The following is a 27145-nucleotide window of genomic DNA, read 5'->3' as shown; positions in this document are numbered from 1 at the left end:
TAACACGATTGGAACTAAATTGGATAATTGGATTGGCAGAATTTCTCAAGAATTTTAGAAATTTCTCTAATTTTACACCATATTTGCTTACCATCTTTAAAATTTTATACACAATTTGCGATGCTGTTGAAATCTTATGAGTAAGAATCAGTGCATGATAGTATCTAATGCAATTTTGTTCAAAACATATGAACAATATTCACATTTGGATGAAAATATGAGAGTTTGTCTGTAGTTTCTTCATTACTGAAACACTAGTAATAATGTCAGTTTGTCATTTTCCTCGACCAAAATGAAGCTTTTCGATTGATTTACAGTTAAGTCAGTCAGGGTCTTTTAAAATGTGCCCTGACTCAATTTTATGTTATGAAGCCTTAAATTCATGAAAAAGTCAGGGGCATTTCAAAGTGCCCTGACTCAAAATTCGTCAATTGGAGAAATTTTAAGCATTTTGCCTCGTTTTCTTCAGTACATTTACACAAAAATGAACTTATTTTGATAAAAATGAATCCGATGAAAGAGGTATGCAATAATCGTTGTGTTTTCGTTGTTTTGTCCGATGAGAACAATATTTCAAATTTACACTATTCTATCATTTTGTAAAATTTCAGCTTTAAAAATTTAGATTTCGTTACATTTTCGTAATAATTACTCTCATCCAATTTTCCCAAATTAGTTCCAATCGTGTTAAATTCACGTGAATGAACGATACTGTTGATGTGAGGAGCAAAACGATAAAAGTCCAAGCCCAAAGGGCGCAGTAAGTAATACATCACATGTTTTCTGAGTAAACCACCGGTTTCCACAGCTACCACGCAAAATCCGGCATGATCAATGTTACTGTCTTGTTTCAGACAACAACTTTCGAGCGTACTGTTGTCAGTTTTGACATAGACCCTCGAGAAATGTCTCGAGAGTCTATGGTTTTGAGGACTTCTGCAACTAACTATCGCCTGCTGTTGCAATGTAAAAAAAAATTCTAATTCTACTGGCTTTCAAGACTAAAGACGCAATATTACTAGCGTCGTTCCTGTTCTGAGTGTCTGATACTGAACACGGCAGGAATACCAGTTCAGTTATGGATATCAACATTGAGTTGACCGCAACATTGACCGCGAACCCGAAAAAATGACGACAAATCAAAACATCGAAACGGCTAGACTGAGAGAGAGATTTTACGCTTCCACGAACCGTTCATTTCTTTAGGAAATCGCCGTCGGGTTGCACGATTACGCCGTACGATTACGAAAATGTATGGATACTTTCCTGAAATCTGACTGACATTGAAACATGTAGAACACAGCAATAGAGTTAAAGTCTTGTGATGTTGGTTTCGCAAGTTTGCAAACTTATCGGAAAAGCAGCCCACTGAAATAGTGGTTAGTGCCAGGGCCTGTACGGAGGCTGCAGGCTTGTCAAACACCAACTTGTGTCAACAGATTAGTCAATTAGCAGGCGCTTATCTAACAGGTAGCTGTTGAATAAAAACAATACATTGATTATAATAGGAAGAATGGTAAATTAGGTGGCAAGGTGGTTTTCCCACAGAACACAGATCCGTGATGGAGGGCCTCTACACTCAGTGCAGACTGCATGTCTGGAGGCATATCAAAATATGGTCTGAGGTTGACATAGTAAAACACACATTACAGCAATAGACAATACAAATCAATATTGGGAAATGTGTATTTTCTTTCCAATAAAGCCTTAAAACATTTTTGTTCAGCGTGATCGCTTTTACCTCCATACACACGGGACCGTGACATACACTCAGTGTATCGTGCCCGGTTGAACAATTTCGCTGGACTGCCAGTGAATATCTGTCCTGCAAAACAGATATATTCTCTTCGTTTTTTTTTAATGAAAAAATCTTTCAGTACATGTGGAAACATGGTAAAATAATTTGACAGAGTAAACAGATTGTGGCATGGTCCTTATGGCGTTACATTTCTCATTCATAGTACGACAACGGCTCTGTAAAAATGTAAAAACTATGAGGGTATAGACTATGAAACTATGACATCTAATGATGATCACAGAAGCAAGGCTTTGTCACCGTCCATGGGTGGAGGGACTATGGTCGGGTACATTGGTTTGGGACAAGGTGATCAAGTCACAGTCATCTCGACCCAAACATCTCTTTATTTTACATCCATGCCAAAGTCAACCCTCATTTTTTATGTCCCTGATCAGTCTCCAATCACTGAAGAGGTTATCTGCAACTCTTTCCATCTCATTCTGCCAATCTCTGCCCCCAATGGCAAGACGGACTGGCTCAAAAATATAATGTGAATGTCATGAGCTATGCAAGCTATGAGTCTCCATTGTGTAAAATGACGGCTGGCATGCATCCGGACACAGTCCCTCTTTCCACAGTGATAGAGGGACTGTGATCCTGACGTACCCCAAACAGTGATAACGAGTGAAGTCAAATTACGGCTTCTATATTGCATTTTAGCTACACCATCGAGGTCTGCCCATGCCTTGATGGCTACATCAAGCCTAAGAAAAGCGAATAAAAATTGTACATTTTACCAAGACGACAAAGTTGCAAATAACACATAAACTTATGATACAATTATTGTACATGAAACAATCACTTCCTTGCATACTTCAGAATGATCTACACACTAGTAGCACACTTGTATGATTGTTTGAAACGCAATAATAATCAGGCAACGATCATTAATAACAAAATGTTGATAGTCTACTGACGAGTGTAACGAAGGTGTGATTAGTATGATCTTACAAAAAAACCACAGTCATTACTCCCGTGTCAGACCACAATAATCGATTGTTACCAGGGCAGAAAACACCAACCGTCAACTTCCAATATATTGTGAACCTTTTGAATATAAGGTTGAATTAAAAATCAAACTAATTAAAATGCTATCTAAAACAAACTTTTGAAAAATTTGTTCTCGACAAGTTTCATAGATCAAATCACTCACTACAATTATACTTAAGCTTTTCTAATTTCTTTCGGCAACTCTCCTTTCACGGTAGCAGTTCATTCTTCTTCCAGCTATTTTCATATTACAACCTGGCACTTATCTGAAATTAGCTCCATTTATTTGAAACTAGCTCCATTCCTAAAATGACAGCTTGTGTTTCCCTTTCAGCAGTTTGATAATCAGTTATCACTTTTATGTTATATATGTTCGTTTCTGTCTCAAGGCTTTTGGCAAGATAAGTCTACGCACGCCTTGTCAATGTTCAATTCTGCAATGCGTCAAGCCATTTAGCCAAATGGTTCACTCTAGATTTCTTTGGGACTAAGAAATTCATGGCAAATCTAGGCATTATACATGGTAAGTTCAAGCCATGGAAATACATCCCAAATACAGGAATGAATATAGATGAATTTAAAACATACAAATTCATGGCAAATACATGATTGATACAGATTGTATTTATAATCTGTATTAACCTTTATTTACCTGTATTTAAAATGTATTTGTAAGAGTGCATATACAGGTAACAATACAGGGCCTGTATTTGTGTTTCCTGTATTACTCTGCATTGCAGTTTATTAACATGTATTTACCCTAAATACAGGCGAAAATACATGCCTGTATTGGCCTGTATTATAGGGTTTTCACCCAGTGTTATTTCCGCAATTATTACATGGGTATCAAGGAGCAGAATGCTTCCAATGCATAGGGTTATTGTGTTCGCAGAGAAATTCACATTGAGCTCCCGAGGTTGTAGGAAAGCACAAAATATGATGTAGCCATATCACGTATTAACAGTAATGCTCAACGCTAATGAAATAAACTGATTTGTATCTTCAAAGACGAGAAAAAAGTCTGTGATATTTTGCTATAATTTTGATACACACGTTTCGTAAATTTAGGTAAATAATCTTCATGTCAGACCCTCACATTTTGCAGCTGGAGAGCAGGCAGTTAAACAGCAAGTCACAGGCAGACCAGTTGAAACAGGCTGAGCAGTGAGCAAGCAATATTTTTGTCGTCTAGCCCGGTAACTAGTGAGTTAGTAACTCAAAAATGATTTGCTCATGAAGTGTGTTTAGAAATGTTCATGTGACGTCCAACATTGTTCACTTTTTTGTCTTTTTATTTGTAAAATTCCAAATAAAGATAGAGATGAGTACAATTTCATGTATTACAGGAAAGGATAAATATGTCAGAATTACATAGGTCTATCGACATTGTTTACTTTGAATAACAGAATCACATCAGTTGCACATCTTTGTGTTTTGAGTAAAATATTTGCGTGGCTAATCAATTTTTGCTGTGGCTAATGTTTTTTTGCATAAATTAGCCACACCAGCTGACCGTGGCTAATTTTGACCAAACTGCTTGGGGTTAATTAGGGGCGCCCTCTATGTTGAGTATTTTCCCGCCTTTACTGATGTCACTTTTGATGTGTCAGCCATCTTGTTTACGGCAGTCGACTTTAGTGAGCTGCTCAAAAATTCACCCTCCCCCCTCTTCCCAATGTTTTGTATTTTAGAGGAGGGTGGAGCTGGTTTGTTAAAACTCTTTGCTCAGGATTAAATTTTTGCCAAGTTCCGCCGATGCCAGTGTGTGGTTGCCTTCCTTTTGTATGTGCCCCATTGTTTCAGCGTTCTAGAGGGAAGCCACTAATTTGAAAAAAATCCTAGCGCGAAAACTGCTTTTAATTCGACTGAGCCGGCTGATTGTTGTCACCGTCCAACATCGCAAACGCATTTACACAGTGACACTATACATCTACGTGGTTGACAGGTACCTTATACCACAGCGTGGTTTGGAATTTGTAAAAAGGGGGAAGCAGTAACATGTATTCCATTCAACTAAATCATGATGGCTGCTGGTGGACGGCGCAAAAATATTTGGGGGTTAAAAATGGGATTGCACCTAATATGCCAGTTAAATCACGGGCATTTGTTGTTCTTAAATGATGGTGTATAACCGTGTAGCCTAAATTTGATTTCGTATTTTAGTTTCCGTTTGCCGCTTGATAACTTCCATCGTGATTAAAAAAATTTAAAACCCTCAACAAAAATGAGGTATTATTATACAAAAGAAACAGTCGCATTCTGCTGGTTCACCCAACTGATTATTCTTTCTCTCACACCCGGTCACTCTGCACCGCGGCATGCACGGCAGAGTTCTTAGCAGTGCGTATTTACCGCAATCATGAAGCGCGTATTAAAATGACGATGGTACGTTGCTATGACTGCCGTGTACATGAGCGCGTTGGCTGGAATGGAACGTGAACGCGACGACGGCTATGCACGCGAGAGCCTAGCGCCTCTGAACTGTCGTCTGCTGTCCCGGCCTTAGAAATGTATATGTACAAGGGTATGCTCATATGAACATGGAACCTATGGAAGACCGGTCGCGACATGCGACATGCGAGTTTTTAAAACTGCGATCTGCGGTTAGGGTTAGGGTTAGGGTTTAGGGTTAGGGGTTAGGTTTTCTCTCGTAAAAAGCCTTACTTCGCTCTCAACCCTGGAGGTTAGGCCAAGGGACAGAAAAATTGTAACGGCATAACTTAGGGTTAGTTAGCGTTAGGGGTTAGGGTTAGGGTTAGGGTAGGGTTAGGGTTAGGTCGCAGATCACAGTTAAAGACGCAGGTCGTATGTCGCAGGTCATGACCGGTCTTCTGTCGGAGTCCTAACGTGGTCGCTATTTCTCCCAGGGTGTATCCATTGTAGAAGTATGCAGAAATAAGCTCGTCTCTACCTCTGTAATCCATCGTTAGGAGGAGAACGAAATGACATGTATGCAAACGCCATATTAGTTTTGCAACTCGCACGTCGCAGTTCAGGAACTCGCATGTCGCAGCTTAAAAAAACTCGCATGTCGCATGTCGTGACCGGTCTTCCATACGAACCTGACAATTTGCGTTAAAAAAAAGGGGGACAGGGGGGACAGATACTATTACCCTCTAAAACGTCTGCAAAAGGTAAACAATTTTTTTATTTTTGAAATGTAACTCACTGACGATAGAAAGTAAAATATAGGATGAAAACAAAGAAAAAATGTGAAAATGTAACCCTGACCTGCAAGGCTTGTTCACGTTTCGTACGACCAAAACAGACTGAGTAAAAAAAAACTGCACATTTGAGAAAATCTTTCGGGTTCTATTAAAAGACTTTCACTAAACGGAAAAAAACCTTAAATGTTCTTCTTTGAAGATCATATTGAAAGGTTTTTACTACGAAGAGAAATAAAAAAAATATGTCATTTCTTCTGCGCATGACGAAACCACAGAACGGCATTTGCTATATTAGCATATTTTGCGACGTTCGAACATCCAAAGTCGCTACCGGATAACGGCAATTTGTAACGCACATAGTCAGGATTAGCGATGCATTTATTCTCGGTCATATTTCGAATATCTACTACATGTCTGTCATTTTCATAACTTGATGTGTGCTACGATGCCATTTCAAATTTCATACGTCGTTTTCGCGACGGAATTCGACTCACTTCATCGGTAAATAATATCGTCCAGAAATGATTTGCATACCCTTGTGTATATATATCATTATGTGAAACGACACAGCGCAGGTCGCGCGAGCGTACCTATAGTACGCGTATATATGCGTGCGTCGTTCCGCCGCGGCGTTTAGCATCGAAAGAATGCGGTCGATGTGGTCGCTTGTGACATTCACGTAGACACGTCCGACCTTGATCTGGTTTTGTAGCTAAGTCGGCATTTCAATCTGAACGGCATTCTGTTATAAATTTCTTACACAGTTATCATCAAAGTTCGTATTTACATATAAGCCGCTTAGATTATTCAGACTATTAATTCAGAACAACAGAGTGCTCGTGGTTAGATGTGTCACAAACTAGTTCAGTATCAGCATGTCAAGAGAAAATCAACCCTCTGAGATTTCATTTCATCGACAGCAGCACAGAAGAAACATAATGTGTAAAGGCCTCTGTGCTGTCTGTCCAAGAGAAAATTGCAGAGAAATCTACAAATTGTTTGCCATAATGAATCTATTGTACACACAACTAATTTGATCAATTATTTAGTGACATATTCGCATATGTAGTCTTTTTTTTTAGATCGCGAATGATGAAGAAGAGCATTTACATGTTAAGTCACATTTAGTTATACCAATGTGAGTTTATTGTATAAGCTGAAGTCGATGGCGTATGTATGTATGTATGTGTGTTAATATGTACGTATGTATGTTTGTCCGTCAACATCAAAAACACGCAAACCGCTGCACGTTCAGCTTGGTATTTGGTGTGTGGATGCATCCTTGGCTATAGATGGGATTTTATTCAAATGAAGTCTGCGTTGCCAAAATTATGCAAATGAGCTTACAAATGTGAAAATGGTCAAGAATTAATAACTCAAGAACTGCTGTTCTGATTGCTTTGAAAATTGTGTGCAAGTACTTTAGGTGAACCTTACACAGTTTTATAAATATTGTGAAGATATCCTTAATTTTGTATTTTTGCTGATGTTTTTGGTGATTTTTAACATTGTCAGTAAAAATTATTTTTTCTGAAACCGCCAGCCCTATGGCTCTCACATTTGAGTTGGATTTTTGCGAGGGTGTTACTCTTCTAATTTGTTGAAATTAAGACAAAATTGGGAAAATTACTATTTTGGAGCAATTTTGTCATTTTTGGTCAAAACATCTTAAACAGTATTTTCTTTTTAAAACCCCTGGACAGACAGCTTTTTATTTGGTACACAGACGACAGAGATGACAATAGTTAGATATGTGGAAATTGTCCTGAAATATACAAATTTATATTTTTAAGACAATATTGTCATTTTTGGTCAAGAAAACTTGTTCTCAACATTACATGTACTTGTTTGATAGCTTTGTAATTTGTATAAAGTCCCGAGGGGTGTTATTAGATAAGTTTTCTGCTCAAAGTGTTGGGAAACCCCTAAATTTGTATATTTTAGATAATTTTCTCAGTTTGTGACCTTAAATGACCTACACCAACCCAGGATATGTTGTGAGACAGTTTTGAAGGCTGTGAACATAATTTTGTCATATTTGGTATCAATTGTAGGAAATTTTGATCCAGAAAACAAAGCTGAGGTGATTTGTTTCATTGCGGACCAATTTTTGCAACTTTTCTATGTGAGAAATACAAGACCTTATGAGAAATTTGGATCCAGGATAATTCCAGATGTTGTAATCACCGCCCACAGTGGAAGGCATTTCACTATCTGTAACTAACTTAAGTGCTGTTTACATTAGAATGATAACACTCATCGCATTAATTAAAAACTCCCCAAGGTTGTAAATATATTTCCTGTCATCTGGCGTTATGTAATACCAAGGGATGGAACATTTGATATTCAGGAGGGGTAGGGTCTAGAAGATTGATGAGGTAGCATTACTTTTTTACCAGATCCCTTGTACATTTTTTTACCCACTCCCACCTTTTCTTTATATCAGGCCTTCACTGTCTATTTGTTGTGTTGACATTTGCTTATGTATTTAGGATCTGCTTGTCCTCATTGCTATAGAAGTTGATATGCATGTTCCTAAAGATGACCTCCAATATCTAAGTTGGAGATCTTATTTGCTTTTGACATTCTTGTTTTTCCTGTTTTAAATATTTCTGGAATGGACCGATTCAAACCGAATGTGAGCACACTGTCCTTGACGGTATTTTATGCATATGGCTTTGAGCTTGTAGAAGACTTCGGTTTGTTTAGTTTTGTCCGTGAGCGTAGTTGGTCTACAGTGAACACAATGAAAGTACACGTCAAATTTTGCATTCTGACTCATTCTCAAACTTCAAGTGTTTTATAATTCAAGGGAATTTTATATGACAAGTGTTTTCAAATTTTTATCCAATTTGATATATAATATAAAAAGAATTTGACCCGGAAACCAATTTTGCTAAGGTTGCGTCACGTGAAACATGTAAAGTTTGTCATGGATGATTGATTTGCGATGTTGTTTTGATGATTGCAATACAAGTGTCATTATACTGTTACGTTGATTCATGGCTTCAATATAGTTTGCATAATCTGAATACCAGGGAATACCGGTTTGTTTACATGTAAGAGGCCAATGAATAATGATGATTCACCTGCAACTTCCCTTTTTGAAACATTTTCTGTTACTCAACAATGACCCAGCCATAAGAATGAAATTAATTGAAATAGTGTTTCCAAAATTATTGCTATGTTGTTTTACACATGCACTGAACCACATGTTTGTCAAAGGAAAGCTGATGTAGCGCCGGTGCCACACCGCTCTGGCCTGTTACATGCCGACCAGTACAGCTTGGTAGTTGGGATATATAAAAACGTGTAGCAAGATGTTGAGATATAAAGTCATGCTGTGTGATCTTTGTGCACAGTAATCAAAATACAGCCAAGTCCCCCCCCCAAAAAAAACCCCTACGATTTGGTTTACTGTACACATTTTTAATTATACAAGGCCCCTTAGTACCAAGCCAAAAGTTCAGCTTGACTTATATTAAATATAATATTTAGAAAATTAAATAATTACCGTGATTAAACGATTGAAGAATCAGAGTTCTGATAAAATGATTTAATGAAAGCGATGTGTTATACAAATATGTGTTGCCTTCGGTTCCTGTAATTAACAAAATAATGCTGCAGTGCTATATCATAAGATAAAACTTGTCACATTATGACGTGATACATGTGAATAGCAATGTTTCACAAATGTTGATGTTTGATTCTTGACAAAATTGTACTCCTTTTCAGACACTAACTGTGGGGCTTTCAGCATTCTTCAAGAATTCTGCAGGTGTAGTGTGCACAGCATGGAAAAACTGACAGTAAGTAAATCTAGGAACAAGTGAAAACACATATCTTTTGACATTTGTTCTGGCCGTGGCATCTTCATTAGGTGACAGGGTGCCCTCTGATGTGTGTGTGAACCTGATGGAAAATTTACTGCATTTTAAAGTTGACGTACAGGCCAAGAGTAAAATCCAGCAGATGTACATTAATCTTTGCAGCTGTGCCTGTGAGTGCAAAGATAATTGTTTGTGTATCACTGTACAGAATCACTTTTGAACACATCAATGTTTATTTGAAGCACGTTTTTCCCTTGAATATGTAATCTGGTGACACATGCACTTGCGATATGTCGGTAGCATTACAGTAGAACAAACATGACTTTTTATTCATCATGATTTTGGGTGCGTCCTTGAAGATATGGTACTCTATATTTTGATATGATGTGCAAGACATTTCATTCTGAAAAATGTTTTATGATCTCACATTTTTCCACACAGCCAAACGGGTCAGTCACAATCAGGGTGCTCTAGACAGATTTCGACATGTTACGCTCTAATATAGAAAAATGTTGAGCAAAATTTAATGAAACATTGTTCTTAATATGAAACAACCAGTAGAACCAAACAGGCCCCATCGAAAAAATGGAGTTTTTGTGATGATTTTGAGCTGAGTAGTGAAAAAAGTACCCTAAAAATGGGTCAAAATGGGCGTTACGCTGTTTCATCTGAAAAAGCACATTTTGTAAACTCACTTTTTGAAACTGTTAGATTAATTTTTTCGATTATTCACAATATTTAAAGTATCACATAGCATTTGTTCTTTCTTTTGCAAGTTATTTCATCTTAATACATGGATTTGAATGGAAATGGCGTGATAACAAGTGAAATTGGTGTGTCGTTACGCTTTTTATATTTTGACAACAGCATTGATTTATCTCTCTATTATCACTTGGAAAACATTACCCTAGAATGTTTCCTAAAACATCTATTTGATTGGAAGACCAACTGTGATTAGTTGGTACTAAATGTTTATAGGGTCAACGTATTGATTATGAATGACAAATCATGAAAGTTGCCCACATTTTTTGTCCCAAAATTTTGTAGTGTCCGTGACACCCTCATAACTTTCAGCCATATTCAGATAGTAGAGATCTGATGTCATTAGCCAAAGTGGCCCTGTTTGCCTTCCTTATGTGTTATAAAAATATAATCCATTTACCACTTGTATTGTTTCAGTGTATCAAAAAGGGGCCAAATGTAGTGTCCGTGACAGCCGTAGTGTCCGTGACACCAAATCCATACATTACTTGTTACAGTGATTTAAGCTGGTAATTATATTGTTTACCAGCTGAAGTTACATTATTGTAAGAGAGTAACTTAGTTTTTGAGTAAGACATCAAACGAAATATATTAAACAAGTGAAAGATGTTTTTTCTACCTTTTAAGATTGTAATGTTAAAAAACTGTCCTATGAAATAACGGTATAGGGGTTTAAAAAAGGAACAGAAATAGTGTTATCAGTTATTTTCCTATATAACTTTAAGATAGAAATGTTATTTATAGTGAAATTAAGGCATAACACTGAACAAACTAATTTACTTTCACATTAAACCACTTTCCATTTGCAACTGGCTTCATGTCACGGACACTACACCTAACAAGTGGTTAACCATTTTTACTGCATTTACATTTAAATTCACCTGACATCTGAAGTAAACTTCATAGACCATAATACATCCTTTTAAAAACAAAAGAAAATGTGTTTTTGAATTATATAAGGGGGAAAGTGGTTGCAAATCTGACTATTTATGATGCTGCTGCAGTAGTGTTAGCCCCAGTACAGATCTCTGTCAACAGTGATTGATATATGGGAGGGTTTATGTCCCTTCAAATTATTTTTCTGTTTTAACCCTTTGTTTGCATTATAAGGCTGTATTATTAGTGTTTGATGAAATTTCAATCGTGTGTTGTTTGTTAAGGGAAAGCTTTGGCGATATATAAGAAGTGTAAGTGGTTGCACAATTGACTATTTATCATGGTGCTGCAGTAGAGTTGGCTCCGTTACGGATCTATATCAACAGTGATGTATATAAGGGGAGGATTTATATCCCTTAAAATTATTTTTCTGTTTCAAGCCTTTGTTTGCATTATAAGGCTGTATTATAAGTGTTTGATGAAATTTCAATCGTGTGTTGGTTGTTAAGGGAACGCTATGGTTAGACATAGTCGGATCTATCATGTGGTGTCTATTGAATGCTGTGATCCTGAAATCTGTTTGGAAACCCAAGTGTGTGGTTTCTCCTCAGTCGCAAAGTTCTGTCTTTCCTAAGTTGTTGTGTCAGATATTTTGTTGTTTTTGTTATACTTGTTGATGTTAATGTTTTCACGTGTTATTAGCTTCAAATAACATCAACATTTCTATATTTTTATCTTGTGTTGAGATTATTGTTAACGTTTTGTCTCTTTTTGTGGACTTTGTTTTGACAAGTGTGTCTTTTATGTTCTTGTTTCTTTTTGTGGGTTATTATTGGGTGGTTTGGGAAAAGGATTTTTAATGTTTCGTCCTTTTCAAGTTCCTGTCAGTATTTTGCAAGACTTTCTTTTCCCTGAGTCCCAATAATAGCCTACAAAAGAAACAAAAACATAAAAGACACACTTGTCAAAAAAAAAATCACAAAAAATATCACAAACAAGATAAAAATATGGAAATATTGGCTTTATTTTTTTAAGCCAATAACACATAAAAACGACAACAAGAACAAGCATATAAAAATCAAAATATCTGACACAACAACTTAGGAAAGACAGGACTTTGCGACTGAGGAGAAACCACACACTTGGGTTTTGAAACATTGATTTCAGGATCACAGCATTCAAAAGACACCACATGCTAGATCCGACTATGTCTCGCCATAGCTTTCCATAAACAAACAACACACGACTTAAATTTTATCAAACACAAATAATACAACCTTATAATGCAAACAAGGGGATAAAACAGAAAAATAACATTACGGGACATAAATCCTCCCCTTATATACATCACTATTGACAAAGATCCATAATGGAGCCCACACTACTGCAGTACCACCATAAATAGTCAGATTTGCAACCTCTTTCCCCTTAGGGACTGTCAGTTTCTTCAGCCTGGGGGGGGGGGCGGTGGATTCATGGGGGGGGGGGGTCACCCTGTTTTTGACTTTGGTGATAGGGGGGGTCACCATGTTTTTGAAATGCCCAATAGGGGGGGTCAGTGTGTTTTTGAATTTTGACACAGGCTCATCATTGCCTAAAATGCTAGTGTCAGCCACAAATTTCATCATTCAGTTGTATTTTTCGGCGCGCCCTTCGGGCGCGTGTAACTTTAATAATCAGTCGTATGTTTCAGCACGCCCAACTTTAACATATCAAGCATACATATATCAGAGATATCTGTATTCAATATTTTCAGCGTTCCCTTCAAGCTCATTACTTTAATATATCAGACATTTTTCAGCACGCCCTTCAGGTGCATGACTTTAATATACAAGGCATATACATCAGAGATATCAGGATGTTTCATATTTTTCGGCGCGCCCTTCGGGCGCCATACTTTAATAAATCAAAGATATATGTCAGAGATATCTTGATGTTTGCTATGTGAAAGTGTACCATTATGAAATCTGCAGTTCATATGTAAAGGATGACAAATTCCTGATACTTTTATGTTCTCTCAATGAGAATTCAGTATGAGAAAGCAACATGCACTAATATTTCACAATATATATTTGATACAGTGACTTATTTTAGAGATAGAAAAATGACAAGATATCTTTCCTTCTCATTGATGCAATTATTTTCCTTTGTTTCTCGGGTTTTGGTAGAAAGATGCTTTTTTAATAACAAAATAACAGTTAAAAAAGGCAGTTTTTGTCATTATTAGCTGTGCTTTTATGGTTTCAATGTTACAAGAAAAGGTCTTCTCAAACACTGTAAACATCAGATTTGGCTAAAAAAGCTCTCTATGGCTCAAACTTTAAGATTGACACTTTGAAATTCCTGTCTTAAAACTGATATGTCAACAATTTCATTAAAACATAGAATGACTATTTAAAATATATGTAAAATTTAAAATATAGTATATATACGATATATATATATATATATATATATATATATATATATATATATATATATATATATATTTTACCTATGTCGCGCGGGGGGGGGGGGGTCACCCTGTTTTCGAAATTGGAATAGGGGGGTCACCCTGTTTTCAAAATTTTGAATAGGGGGGGTCAGCCACTTTTTGACGTCGGCAAAAAATAATCCACCGGCCCCCCCAGGCCGAAGAAACTGACCAGTCCCTTATACACAGATGCTGACCAAATACTTTAAATACTCCTGCAGTCACCTACAAATATCACTATGAGTGGCAAAAGAGTATCATATTATACTCTTCATGACTTTAATTAGACTTCTGATATAGAGAATTTGTGTTTAATATTGTCTGTTAAAACTGATAAAGAAGTTGCCCCTTTAAGTATTCAAATGTGTAATGTCCGTGATGCTACTGAAATACAGATCACAATAATATGTTGGAAACAAAATGTTCAGTAAATCATTTATTGTTCACTTTATAGTGTTACTACGACAGTTTTGCATAGTAACATTTTCTACATACCAGTTATCTCAAGAATTTTTGCATTCAGTGTTGTATTTCTGAAAAATACCAGTACTACAAATATTCTTTATGTCAAACTTCCTTAATAATATGTTTTCGATTTGTTTGTAATCAATTCTTGTCATAATTTTACTGTTTTTACAGGTTTACTGGTTATAATAAACAATAGTTTGTTTCACACACATATTCCTGAATGTGTAGTGTCCGTGACGCTTTTACCATACTACAAAAATGACTAGAAAACTAACAAAAAATGAGCAAAATTTTGCTGCAAATACTATTAATGTTTTCTAAAGACTTCAACAATTACAGTAAAAAATAATTTAAATGTACTAAAGGGCAAATCTGTAAACTAGAGGAATCATAAGCTCATGGGAGAAAAAAATGAAAAATTCTCTTTTTTTCGTAACAAATCATTTTGCAGGAAATCATGCAAAGCTGGGTAAAATCCTGATACATTCATCTTATTTTCTACAACAGATGTATATATTTTCTGGTTACACTTTTAAAAAGAATATTTGTACAAATGTTGTATAGTCTACTATGTTATTTCTCCATCAACTCATAATATTTTGTAGTGTCCGTGACGGTGTGTCAACACAATAAAGAACTGGTTGCCATGGAAATACTGAGAAAGTTTGGTTCACAACTTTTCAAGCAAATATGTACCAAACCTTAAGCTTTGTGAATTTAGTAAATTTAGATATGTGTCTACAAGATGAAATTTTGACAAAAGTGAAACACTCTAGAGCACCCTGATTGTGACTGAGCCGAAAGAACAACAGAGGAATATGGAGTATACCCCTAAGCTGAATGACTACACAGGAGTCAAAGAGTACACCACATACCAATGGCAGCAGAGGAGTTGCAAAGATGTGGGTAAGACATCGCTAACTGTGATTAGGGGATTGATGACAGTGGTTTAATGAAACTGTTCACCTGATTGTCAAAATTGGTTTCAAATTAAAAAGTGTATCCAGGTCACATGAGCAATTTTTCATGGGATTATGGAAATTATGTAGAACTTGTTTTGGATGCATATTCACTTCAAAGCCTGTCACCTTCTAAGATAAGTCACATTTGTTTATTCTAATTGAATGTCAGAAAGCCAAAATATTTCCAAATCCATGATTACAATGACATAGCCAATCTATTTCTTGCACAAACATGTACGCTGTAGCTCACACACACACTTTACTTGTTGTGATATGAGAATATAACGGTAGATGGTTCCAGGTCTTTTTATGAAATTTTTGAAGTGAAACTCAAGACTTAATGACATCATCGAGGCATTGTTTGTGTTCTGCAGATGCTAAGTTGCTAAATCCAGAAATTTTCCATGCACACAATGAGCTGTATGTCTATGACACTGGTATTTATAATTAACATTAATATAATCTTTCTTCATTTCACAGATTCGAGCCAGAGAAGCTTCACAATCAAGTAAAGATTGAAATAAGGACCAAAGCAAGGTAATTATCTTTAAGTAAATGCATACAATTATTTCAAGGAATTTGGTCGGGAAAGGCTACATTATTTCTTTCCTCTGCAGATAATCACTCAGTGTTATCACCAGCAAAAAATATGTCGGACATTTTGTCCCGCTGACCAACATGAAGCGGGACCACAAACGATTTTTGTGAGACAAGATAAATATGTTAAAAAAGAGTCAAACTCCAAATATGAATCTTATTATATGCATGGAATAAATAAAGGACTCAACAAATCATTCATCTTAACAACTTTTTCACAATCACTCGGTAAACACATCAACTGACATTGTAATGAAAATTCTATGGGACTTTGTTCTAGTGTGAAAGTGCACAGATAAAGTTGAACTTTTCCATTTCAGGGCCCTCTACCATAATATTTGCTAGAGTGTCCAGCCGTTCAGCACAAGTTGATTTCTGTCATAAGTCATGTTGTTTTGCACACAAATCTCCTTTCACAGTCAGCAGAATGAACTGGCAAAATCAGCGCTATGGCAGCTATTCAGATTAGGAAAAATATCCCTATGATGTTTGTAAATAACCATCACATTTTGACGTGAAATTTTGGTCGCTAGAAAGCTACAATTTTGTCGATTGATCAAAGCATGGATGTAAAAAAAGAAGTCCAAGTTGTCACGTATAAGTTCACTTAGAATAATATACTTATCACATGCACAAGCCAAGAATTAACATTTTTTTGCAAAATAAAAGAACTTCCCCCAACTATTCCACGTTTAAACCTCTGAACTACTTTTGGAATAATATCATTAACCCTTGACTACCAAGGCCAATGTATTCTATATACCAGGCCCCTTATGTAAATATTGATAAAATCGTGGGTGTGGTCATTGCATGAACACTGATTAGAGTAAAAATTAAGTAAGTACCAATAAACCATATATTTTCTGAATCAGCATGAAATTTCCTACTTTTTCATACATAAGTTTTGTATTTCCAGGTCACGTGACTAATCACATGGCAAATCATGTGACCAGAGTTGGCAAAGAATATGAATATTAGAAGCATCAGGACGTGTTTTAATCGTTTTTTCCATAAAATGACGCAAATTTGAATACAGTTGAAATTTTCATGGCATCGTCTTTACATATATGTAATAATAACTACCCTTTACTTTATTTATAGATGTACCTATTTAAGATTTTTCTCACAAAAGGCAGAGTAAATGAACCACAAACATCAGCATCTGACGTGATTCTGTATTTGAAAATCAACCCATTTTATATTTGTAAACACCTACTTTATGTCTTTCTTGCAGAGACCTGCATCTAAAATGGTTATGATTTATCAAAAAATAATTCACAATATTTAAAAATACATTGACATAACTGGTCACATGACCAGACACATGACCAGTCATGTGACCAGTCATATTGATAATATGGCTGCTATAAAATTTCACTGGCTTATAGTAAATAATTGTATTTCCTCTAGGTTCATTCACGAATATTGCTGTTAATAGAACATATTTACATATAAATCATTTGTTTTCAATAAATAAACATTTCGTTTCATTAAAAATACAAACCATAAACATCTTTGCGATCGTCAGTACTTCTGAAAATTTAAACAATCAGCGCGACACTTCTGTGATCAGCCTGACCTTTCAGGGTCGAGGTCATGGGTCACGACATTTGCTTCCGGACTTTGGCCATACTCGGACGTACGGGGGCGCAATCACATTCAGGCCCATATCGGAATACATCAATCTTAGTCGCGCTGCGTGCCGACGCCGAAATTACGGGATTTTTAGCGACAAAAACGAAGCAAATACGCCTATTTAACTGTGCCCGGATATTTCCGGCACTCAAGGTATATGGTAATTCAATATGGCGCCGGATATATCCAGCGCCATAGGTAGTCGTAGTCAAGGGGTTAATCGGCAGTAGGCAAGTTGTCAATCATTGCCAGTCGTAGGTACTAAATAGCAAGGGCGAAAAAACGGAGCAAATGCTGATGACATCATACATCACACAACACATAACCTCCTGCCAAGTTTATATAGAATTTCAAAAATAGCAAAGAGCTGAAAAATTATCTCAGACAAAATTGTATTATTTTCGAGAACAAAAATAGACTGCATCTGAACGGCGCGAACACTATAAGGGACTGGACACAAATTACAGGGGGGGTGGGCCGGTGTTTTTCGAAACACCGCTGCGTCAAAAATAGTGACCCTTCAAAAGTTCATGCACAAAAATTAGTGACCCTCCCCCTTATCCGTGCATGAAAATAAATGACCCTCCCCTGTTACTCAATACCCCCCAACAAACCCGCAATATGTTCAAGACCCGCCTTCTGACTTGCTATACTTTTGAAATCCCCCTCCTAAAAGGAAGGCAAAATGTGGCTGATATAACGCTTTGTCCAAAAAATTTCAAATCATATGTGTGTGATAATTCATGTAAATGTACTTTGCTTGAAGTGGCAGGTAAAAAGTGCATGCGTGTACAAACAATGTAATTTTTAAATTTCATGTTGATTCACTATACATGGGAGTCTATGACAAAACTGTAAAAAAATTCTTTCACAATTAATAATATGCACTTTTTCTGCATATATGGACCCTGAATAATTGACATAATTGTACTTGATTAGAAGAGGGTGGTAACACGTGCATCTGTGTACAAGAACTTTGTTTTGGAATTTCGCATAAAAAGTTCATCCATCATACATTGTAGTCTATGACAAAAATAAGAATAATTGTTTTAAAATACAAAACTTGGCAAATCTGTCTATTTATGTACACTCGATTATTGGTATAAATGTTCATGATTAGACTAGAGTGGTTTCAAGTCCATGGTTGTGCAAGAAATTTGATTTTGGCATATCACTGAAATGTTGATTCACTATACATGGCAGTCTAAGACAAAACTATGAATATTTTTTTCCAATACAAAACTAAGTAAATCTGTGCATTTATGTACACCTAAGTATTAGTATTAATGTTAATGATTAGACCAGAGTGGTTTCAAGTCCATGGTTGTGCAGAAAATTTGATTTTGGAATTTCACTGAAATGTCGATTCACTATGCATAGCAGTCTATGACAAAACTATGAATATTTTTTTTCCAATACAAAACTAAGTAAATCTGTGCATTTATGTACACCTAATTATTAGTATTCATGTTAATGATTAGACCAGAGTGGTTTCAAGTCCATGGTTGTGCAAGAAATTTGATTTTGGAATTTAACTGAAATGTTGATTCACTATGCATAGCAGTCTATGACAAAACTATGAATATTTTTTTTCCAATACAAAACTTAGTAAATCTGTGCATTTATGTACACCTAATTATTAGTATGAATGTTAATGATTAGACCAGAGTGGTTTCAAGTCCATGGTTGTGCAAGAAATTTGATTTTGGAATTTCACTGAAATGTCGATTCACTATGCATAGCAGTCTATGACAAAACTATGAATATTTTTTTTCCAATACAAAACTTAGTAAATCTGTGCATTTATGTACACTTAATTATTAGTATTAATGTTAATGATTAGACTAGAGTGGTTTCAAGTCCATGGTTGTGCAAGAAATTTGATTTTGGAATTTCATTGAAATGTTGATTCACTATACATTGTAGGCTATGAGGACACTACAAATAACTCATAGGTTATGTGATCCTATATTGTTACTCAAAAGTTGTTCGACCTGAAGCTTCCAGTTGTTATTGATGACATTTTGCACTATTCTGAATAGTTTGTATTCTGTCAATGTCCTCAAAAAATAAAAAATGTACATACGGCGACATGAACATTTGACACTGACCTATACCTAGTGTATTGCCAATGGGAGAATGATATCAAATAAGTGATCTCTCAAATTATTATTGAAAGAGTCATAATAGGGGACAGTTATGCACAATAGAGGAGTTGGATAAGTAGAAATCATGACAACTTAAATCAATGTGGCTGCTTGGACCATCAATAAATTGTCTATTATACCATTAAAATTGGGCCCAAAGGGCGCACCGAAAGTGGAAATGGCAGAAATGAAAGTGCCAGGAGGTATTCTTTCTTTTTCAGTATTCCATATTCTTCAATCACATGCGTTTGTCCCATAGGAACTTAGTTAAAAACAATATGGCCGCCCCGTTCGTGTAATAGCGCCCTCTACGGCGATACTTACATTTCTTGCATTGATCATTATCAACGTGTTTTCTATCAATTTAGTATTTTTCTCAGCGATTTTCTTATGTTTAAATGAGTTTCAAAAAATTGCTTGATATCTTCTTCATCACTTTCAAGTTTCAGATAACGATTTGATGGTTCAAGCAAAATTTTACACAAAGAAAGACATATGAACTCCCAATGTGTGATGAATCACAAAAAATCCTTGCATGGTTTACATACACTTTTACAGCTTTTCTTGACCTTGATCAAGTAAAGATAAAATAACCTGGTCTTATACTCTTCTTTGCTTACATTAAATAGAAAAGACTCAAACCAAAGCATAATATTAGTTTTAATGCTGGTTTAATTTGCCTCAAATAACTATTTACAACACAATGTACAACAGCAACTATGATGTACATACAGTGGTAGCAAAGTTGCTGATCTGCTGAAATGTCTTCTCAGATTTTTGAATCATTTTCTTTTGTAGGGGCCACGTCTGGCCAGTACAGGTGCACAATGTGAAGGGTGGGTCTTGATGTGGTGGTCCTTTATCATCATTTCAATTTTTTTACCTTCATCACCTGGCATACACTGGTAATTTCTTAACGAATCATTCAAAATGTGGTGAATTGATTCAATACCCTGTTCAGATAGAAAGCCCAACCCTCTTTTCATTCTTTGAACCCTTTCGATGACATGGCTTTCCAGAAGATGGAGCTTAGGAAACACGCTTTCCTCAGGAAACACTGATCTGTAGTGGTCCATTAACTTAGCTATACTGGTACCTGAAAGACAGTCCAGAAAACAATTTGGTTGAAGTGAAGGTGTCATTTCTTGTCATAAGATACCATAAATGACATATATTTTGCTTAACTAAAGTCACTGTATGTGCTCATACAAAGCTTCACTATTATTACCTGTTTGCTATTTTTTACTATTTTAGCTCCATACATAAAGCGCACAAAATTGTTTGACACCACATGGTCTGCTGAATGATAAGATACTCAGTATTTGGCTTCTCAACACAGTCAATAAACAAGATGCACTGTTGTTGTTCAAAATAGTATTCATGTCCACTTTTGAATTTGTTTTTTCCATAATAACAGTTCCATTACACATACAAGGCTTTGTTGACAAGCACAGTACAGAGCAGTTTAGAAAATCACATGGAGTAGAACAAGTAAATGTATGAGCATTTGATGTATAGAACAGAAGTATTGATAATATAGCAAATATGATGTGGAGAAAAAGAGCTGTAACTCAAAGTTTTTTTCAAACATGTCACAATATTTGTATGTATGATTCCACAAATATTTTCCTCAGTCAAAAGAAAACATACACAATTCTAAGTTTTCATGTTAGTCCTCAGTTTTGCAAAATTACCATTCTTTTTGTTGCAAATAAATTTACTAACACAAGACAGTGTTCATTTTACATGCAATGTTGACAAATTAAATACAATGTTTATTTATGTTCAAGGTATAGTGGATCTTAAAACTTACTTCTGAAAAAAGATTCAGAGTTACAGCTACTTTCCCTTTCACATCACATTTGTTGAAATGTTATTGAATAAAATAAAGACAAACACAACACATTAGTTTGGCATGCAAAAATACTTATCTGATTTCTCTAGGTTCATACAAACAGCTCGTTGTAGGGTTAACAGAACATCCAAACTCAACTGAATAGAAATACAGTAAAAAACATGAATAATGTAAAAATACCGGTATATGAAAATACAAATAAAATGTAAATGATGCTTCAGAAGATTGAACTGGAAACACCAAAAAAATATTGAAGTAATAACTAAACTCTGGAACCAAATTTGTTATCAGTCATTAAAATTTATCAAAACATACCCAACTTATCAACCTCATCATCAGTTAGCTCTCTGCTAACAGAATAAATATTGTGGCATGAGGCAAAATGTGTGAAGAGAGGTTGGTGCTTGACCACTATGGTCCTGGCCTTAGGCAGAAAGTCTGGGCAAACTTTCTCAGTATTGGCGATGACACTGTCACATAAAAGAGTTACATTTCTTGGCTGAAATGAAAAGATCAGACTTGTATTTAGAATTACTATACTAGAAAAAAACCCAAACACAATGTTAATGACATGCACCGGTTATTTGACTTGACCAGTGTTTCATCCAGGGTGTCATCAACAGGGGGGATTTTCTCCCTATACCAGAAAATTTAGGGGGATTTCACCAGTTCATATGTTCTACTCTTGTATCTCTAAGGTGTGAGTGGCAACATTTCATGGGGGACTGGTCGCCCTTGACAAATTACTAGGGGTGCTATCATGTCAACAGAGGAGGAATCCCCATCGCCCTCTCTGGATGAACTACTGCTAGACAATCATGAATGTGTATTGTGTTATGTTCAATCATTATGACAGTAATTGATTACTGAATTTTCATAACAGTAAGAATGAACCAATAAAAAGCTGATTGTGAAAGAATTAAATTTCATCAAATACCCTCAAATACAGACACTGAAAGCTGAAAAGACATTTTTAAAAAATATTTAATGAAATATGAATTTAAAATGAAACACTGCCAAACTGAGAATTGCCAACAAACCTTGCAACAAGTGTTAACATGATTGCCAACAAATGCTTGGCTGTGATAGTCTTGCAGATGGACATTGATGGTGGCTAAAGCTGATTCCAAGCCCTTCACTGTGTAACCAGCTTGCTGAGGGAGCCTTGCCTTCAACTCATTTATCACTGTCATCTGGAAAAGGATGTCATTACTAAGCTTAAAACATCATGATCAGCAACTACTTAAAAAATGTAGAAATATGAATTGGAATTGAACATAATTCATTACATTAATATTAACCTTCTCTGCTGCCTGTTTTTGCAGCTGTTCTTTTCTTGCTCCATTTGCTTTATTTGCTGAAGTGAGGGGTAAGCTAAGTCATCATCACCATCATCATCTTCATCATCATCATCATCATCATCAAGCATGGCATTGTTAATTTGATCCCGCAGTCTGTCTGCTTCAGCATTGCACTTGGCAACCTGTGCATCTTCCATAACAATTTGGTTAATGATGGTAATATATTCATCAAATCGACCACTCCTCAATACCGGCTCATCTATGTCACCTTGCTTTGCCAAATACATTGCCATCTCCATGTCAAGCATTTGACAAGCATGCTGCAGCAACTTGAACCAGCGATGAAATATTCCAAGGGATATATGTAACACTGGCAAGGCAACCTAATGTAAAAATAAGCATTATCAAATACTTGTCACCTGATACCTGCTGGAATAAATATGAAAATGATTATTATAGACAAATTTGGTCAGTTACTAACCCTTGAAAGAGGTATGTTAAAATATGGCTTCCTTATGCAGTTGTGATACTCCTTAGCATCCTTAAGTTTGGAGCCTTTCTCCACATATCTGGCATAGTCAGTCAACATCCTGCTGAGAGTCCTATTTCCAATTGATGGTCTTTCTGCTGGCTCATATGAGCAGTCTCTTTAGTGACCAAACACCAGAGACAGAAGTACTTTCCTGTAAATGCAATCAATACCAATGGTTTTCATGAGTGCAATGTAAATGTTGTATGGAGGTTATTTGGAAAGGAAATGGACAAAAACTGAGAATAAGCACATACCACTAGCTCCTGACAATCCGTATATTTTGAGAAGATATTCATAGTCTCCACTCAGCCACACAAGTAGTAGTTTGTCCCTGAAAACAAATGTCAGACTTAGTCGCAATGGGTTAGAAATGTTATTTGAAGTAAACATCTAAATACAGAATACTTGCTGTAAACTACAAAATTATATAATTTCTAAGTCTGAGATAATAGCTTTACTATACATGTTGTTGCATTTAAAGCCACACAGAACTCACATTCTTGACTATGGATATGCCTGGAAAAAAACCAAATTACTCTACAAAACATCTCATGAGTACCAAGTAATGTCTATTGATAAGACATGACATAGAGATGACATAAAGAATGATATTGTCTCCTTTGATTACAAAATTGCTGAGCAGACAGGGTCAGTGCAATTATGAATTTATCCTTTACATGCAATAAACCTAGTAACTTACTTCCACCTATATTTATCTAGGGCATCTACATTTCCAGCATTCACAGACATTGCAGTACGTAGGTTTTCGTAGCTATCACCTGCCAGGAAAAGATTCCACACAACAGTGTTCTCTACACTGTTAGGTTTTGTTACATTCAGTATTTGAAACACTGATTTCATGGATCCGCCTCCATGGTCACCACCCACCTTTATCCATATCTCATCTTGTGGGATGATGGTGTGTGTGACAAGTTTGATGAGCTATTAGAAAAACAAATATTTATTAGGCACAGTCTACTGAAAGGAAAGATGGCTGTTTAAAAAAGCATGAAAAGCATGTATTCATGCAGTGAATGCAGAAAAAATGCACATGTCAACTGAAACATTGTGGCAAAATACCTCTCCAAAGCATCAAGTCTGTTCAGCACTGCATCTACAAGATTTGTCACCGCAATGCATGGTGCCAGACGTACTTCGCTGAGTCGACTACCATCAATCCCTCTGACTGGGAATGTAAAAGGCAGCGTCAGCGTTTTCACATCAAGCTTCAGTGTATTGGCAAGCTGCCTGTCTTTACGTTCTGCTCCAATGGGGCACTTCCACTGTCTCAGCCACCTTAATAACAAGAAAAAATAGTTGAGAGGAAACAAATTCTTGAAATAAACACATTATTTCTGTATGGAAAAACTTGTTTTTTATAACACACTGTTGCACACAAAAACCTATTATTAAGAGAAATATACCTGTACATAATGATACTGTACTGTTTATACATGTGACAACCCCATTCACAATGGTCTAATATCATGTACACAATTGCGAATGTAAACTTACCTTCGTAATTTCCTCAGTGTTGACCAAGTGATACCCAAATCTGTTTTCAGAGCAAGGCCAGCTCCTGGAGGTGTATTTGGAGCCAACCCTAATAAATCAACTATTGACTGATTCTCTGTTCTTTGAATCCTCTTCATCTCATCTTTGGCTTGCACCACTGCAGACACTGAATCACCACTCATCTGTTGCCTTACATTAGTAACACTCCGGCTCCTGCTTACAAGTGTGTACCGGCTACATTCTCTACTACTTTTCCTTGGATTTACGATGCGGGTCATAAGTAAGGGCTGAGCATTTGATAAATGAAGAAAAAAGCTTCACAAATATAGTCACTCACCAAACTTTTGAAAAATATCAAATAAATTTCACTTCTGTGTTGTAGTTCAACAGAAAGTCAAATTTGGAAAATATATGTAATTCACAGTCCTGTCATACAAAATCTGCATCTAAGATGGTCTATCAATACACACATTACATGCACATACACTTGGAAATATTTTACTCACCTGCCCTCTAGTCTTTAATTGGATAACTTTGTCATCCGCCATATCTAGTTTTTCTTTGACCAGTGTTGTTGTTAAAACTTCAAACTTTTTAGATGATCTGAACTCAGCCATCTGTTGAAGTAGAGTATCAGCAGCTTCATCTATACAGGGTGGTTCTGTGACACTGCTCTGCTGTGTAGCGTGATTGTCACCAGGGTTGGAGTTTGAAAATTTGCAGTAGTCGTGGTCGCGATACATTGGTAAAGAATATTTACATTGATTCACATGATCCGCAAGGTCTGCAAGGGGCACAACTGTGTCACAACCATACATCACATAGTCACATGATACACTTAATGATGACAACACATTTGAAAATGCAAGAGGGACAGAAGCAATAGAAGACATAAAAATCGGTACACGACATATCGGACATGTATGGGTAACAGACTGCACAAACCATTGACAAAGACAATCACAACAAAATGTATGAGGCCCCTCACATAACACTTGCACACATGAATCTGCAACATCTTTACAAATGGGACACTCAAACTCTCGGGCGGTAGACGAAGAAAACCTATCTGCGTTGAGTTCCAGTTCACATCTGTACCTTCTACCAGCTTTGGATTGCGTATGTGCACAAAGCACATCAGTGTTCACAGGAACTTTCTGTGAATGTTCAAGTTTCCTGGATTTCACACCATCTCTTGCCTGTCTCAAACTGTCACTGTCAGTACCACGTCTGTTATTTCTTTTCCTGCCACCTTTGCTTAGTGATGTACAAACATGCACAGTTTCCTGCACGCTGGTGTTTTGTCCAATTGTACACCCTGAGTCTTCGTGGTATACTGTCTGTTGGCATTTCTAGCAGTAATTTGATGGCTAATCAAGCGCCTACAATCACGGCACAGATAATTTGGATGGACAGTATCACTGTCGTCTGAAACATTTTGCTGGAAGCACTCTAAGATTTCCAACGGTAAGGCATTTTTGTCGTATTTGGTTGTACTGTCGACCTTGTGAGCACAAATGCGACATCGGTTCTCCAACAAACGCATATGAAAATCAAAATCTCGATTCATTTTACGAGTGACACTATTCCTGAAGCTCTAAAATCAAATTTGGCGCATAAAATGCCGACTGACGCTGTGACCATGGAGACTGGCAGCAAAACATAAACATTGCACACGTCACACACCTCAAACAGTGCAGCGGAAACCATTGTCTACGGTCGCACAAATCGAGAATTCCCGAGACAACAAAATAATTCCCGAACAATCGCACAACAAAACAGACAACGAAAAATAATGACGATCAGGGAAAAACTTATATTCAGTTCCAAAAAAAACGATTATTATTTCGAAATTGTCATCTAAATATTACATTACATGTCAAAATCTCACCTCGACGGTTAGCGACGCCATTGCTGTACGTCGGATCAATCCGTCACAAAGGTACTGGTAACTCCGCGTTTGGATGAAACCATCGACGATACATGACAAAAATATCCATCGCGAGTACTTAAAAAGCCAATGTTACTGTTGGTTTCGGAAACTGGTCGTTATTATCCACAATAACTGATCGAAAAAAAACAGCTGACGAGGCTGCTCGACAACGTGTTGATCGAAATCTCATCCAAATAACGCCCTAAACGAGATCTCGTCCTACACTTGTTCGTTAATTCTTTACTCAAACTAAGTGCCCATAGGCCGACACAGGCAAACGCATGTGCAATACGTGCGCATGCAA

General features: G+C 36.4%; 2 protein-coding genes across 5 annotated transcripts in view; both read right to left on the bottom strand.

Moving 5' to 3' along the window:
* LOC139115704 (uncharacterized) overlaps positions 1–27145 on the bottom strand; it is a 381257-nt gene that overhangs the window by 155860 nt on the left and 198252 nt on the right. The gene's annotated exons all lie outside the window — the stretch shown is intronic.
* On the bottom strand, positions 20360–25184 carry LOC139115674 (uncharacterized). Of its 4 annotated transcripts, XR_011548155.1 has the most exons (7): positions 24094–24335; positions 23648–23724; positions 23343–23544; positions 22862–23244; positions 22601–22753; positions 21876–22059; positions 20360–21697 (listed from the first exon to the last, which is right to left on the bottom strand). XR_011548155.1 is itself a non-coding variant. In XM_070677990.1 (3 exons), exons 1-3 carry the CDS (start codon positions 25088–25090, stop codon positions 21694–21696), a joined length of 402 nt encoding a protein of 133 aa, XP_070534091.1. In that variant the 5' UTR covers positions 25091–25184; the 3' UTR covers positions 20360–21693. The 4 variants fall into 4 exon arrangements, 2 of the variants coding, with proteins under 2 accessions (XP_070534091.1, XP_070534082.1); XR_011548156.1 differs by lacking the exon at positions 21876–22059 and having other exon boundaries at positions 23343–23724; XM_070677990.1 differs by lacking the exons at positions 21876–22059; positions 22601–22753; positions 22862–23244; ... (1 more) ...; positions 23648–23724; positions 24094–24335 and adding exons at positions 24474–24689; positions 24909–25184.

The sequence above is a fragment of the Ptychodera flava genome, chromosome 2, assembly GCF_041260155.1.
Source record: "Ptychodera flava strain L36383 chromosome 2, AS_Pfla_20210202, whole genome shotgun sequence".
In the NCBI taxonomy this organism is placed as follows: domain Eukaryota; kingdom Metazoa; phylum Hemichordata; class Enteropneusta; family Ptychoderidae; genus Ptychodera; species Ptychodera flava.
This window is presented reverse-complemented; position numbering and strand designations above follow the sequence as displayed.

Excerpts from the sequence above, each read along its gene's own strand:
- LOC139115674 (XM_070677981.1), bottom strand. The coding sequence starts at position 25,090 with ATGAGTGGTGATTCAGTGTCTGCAGTGGTGCAAGCCAAAGATGAGATG. Across the intron at positions 24,690-24,908 it reads ACACTGAGGAAATTACGAAG|GTGGCTGAGACAGTGGAAGT; the intron begins GTAAGTTTACAT and ends CTTGTTATTAAG.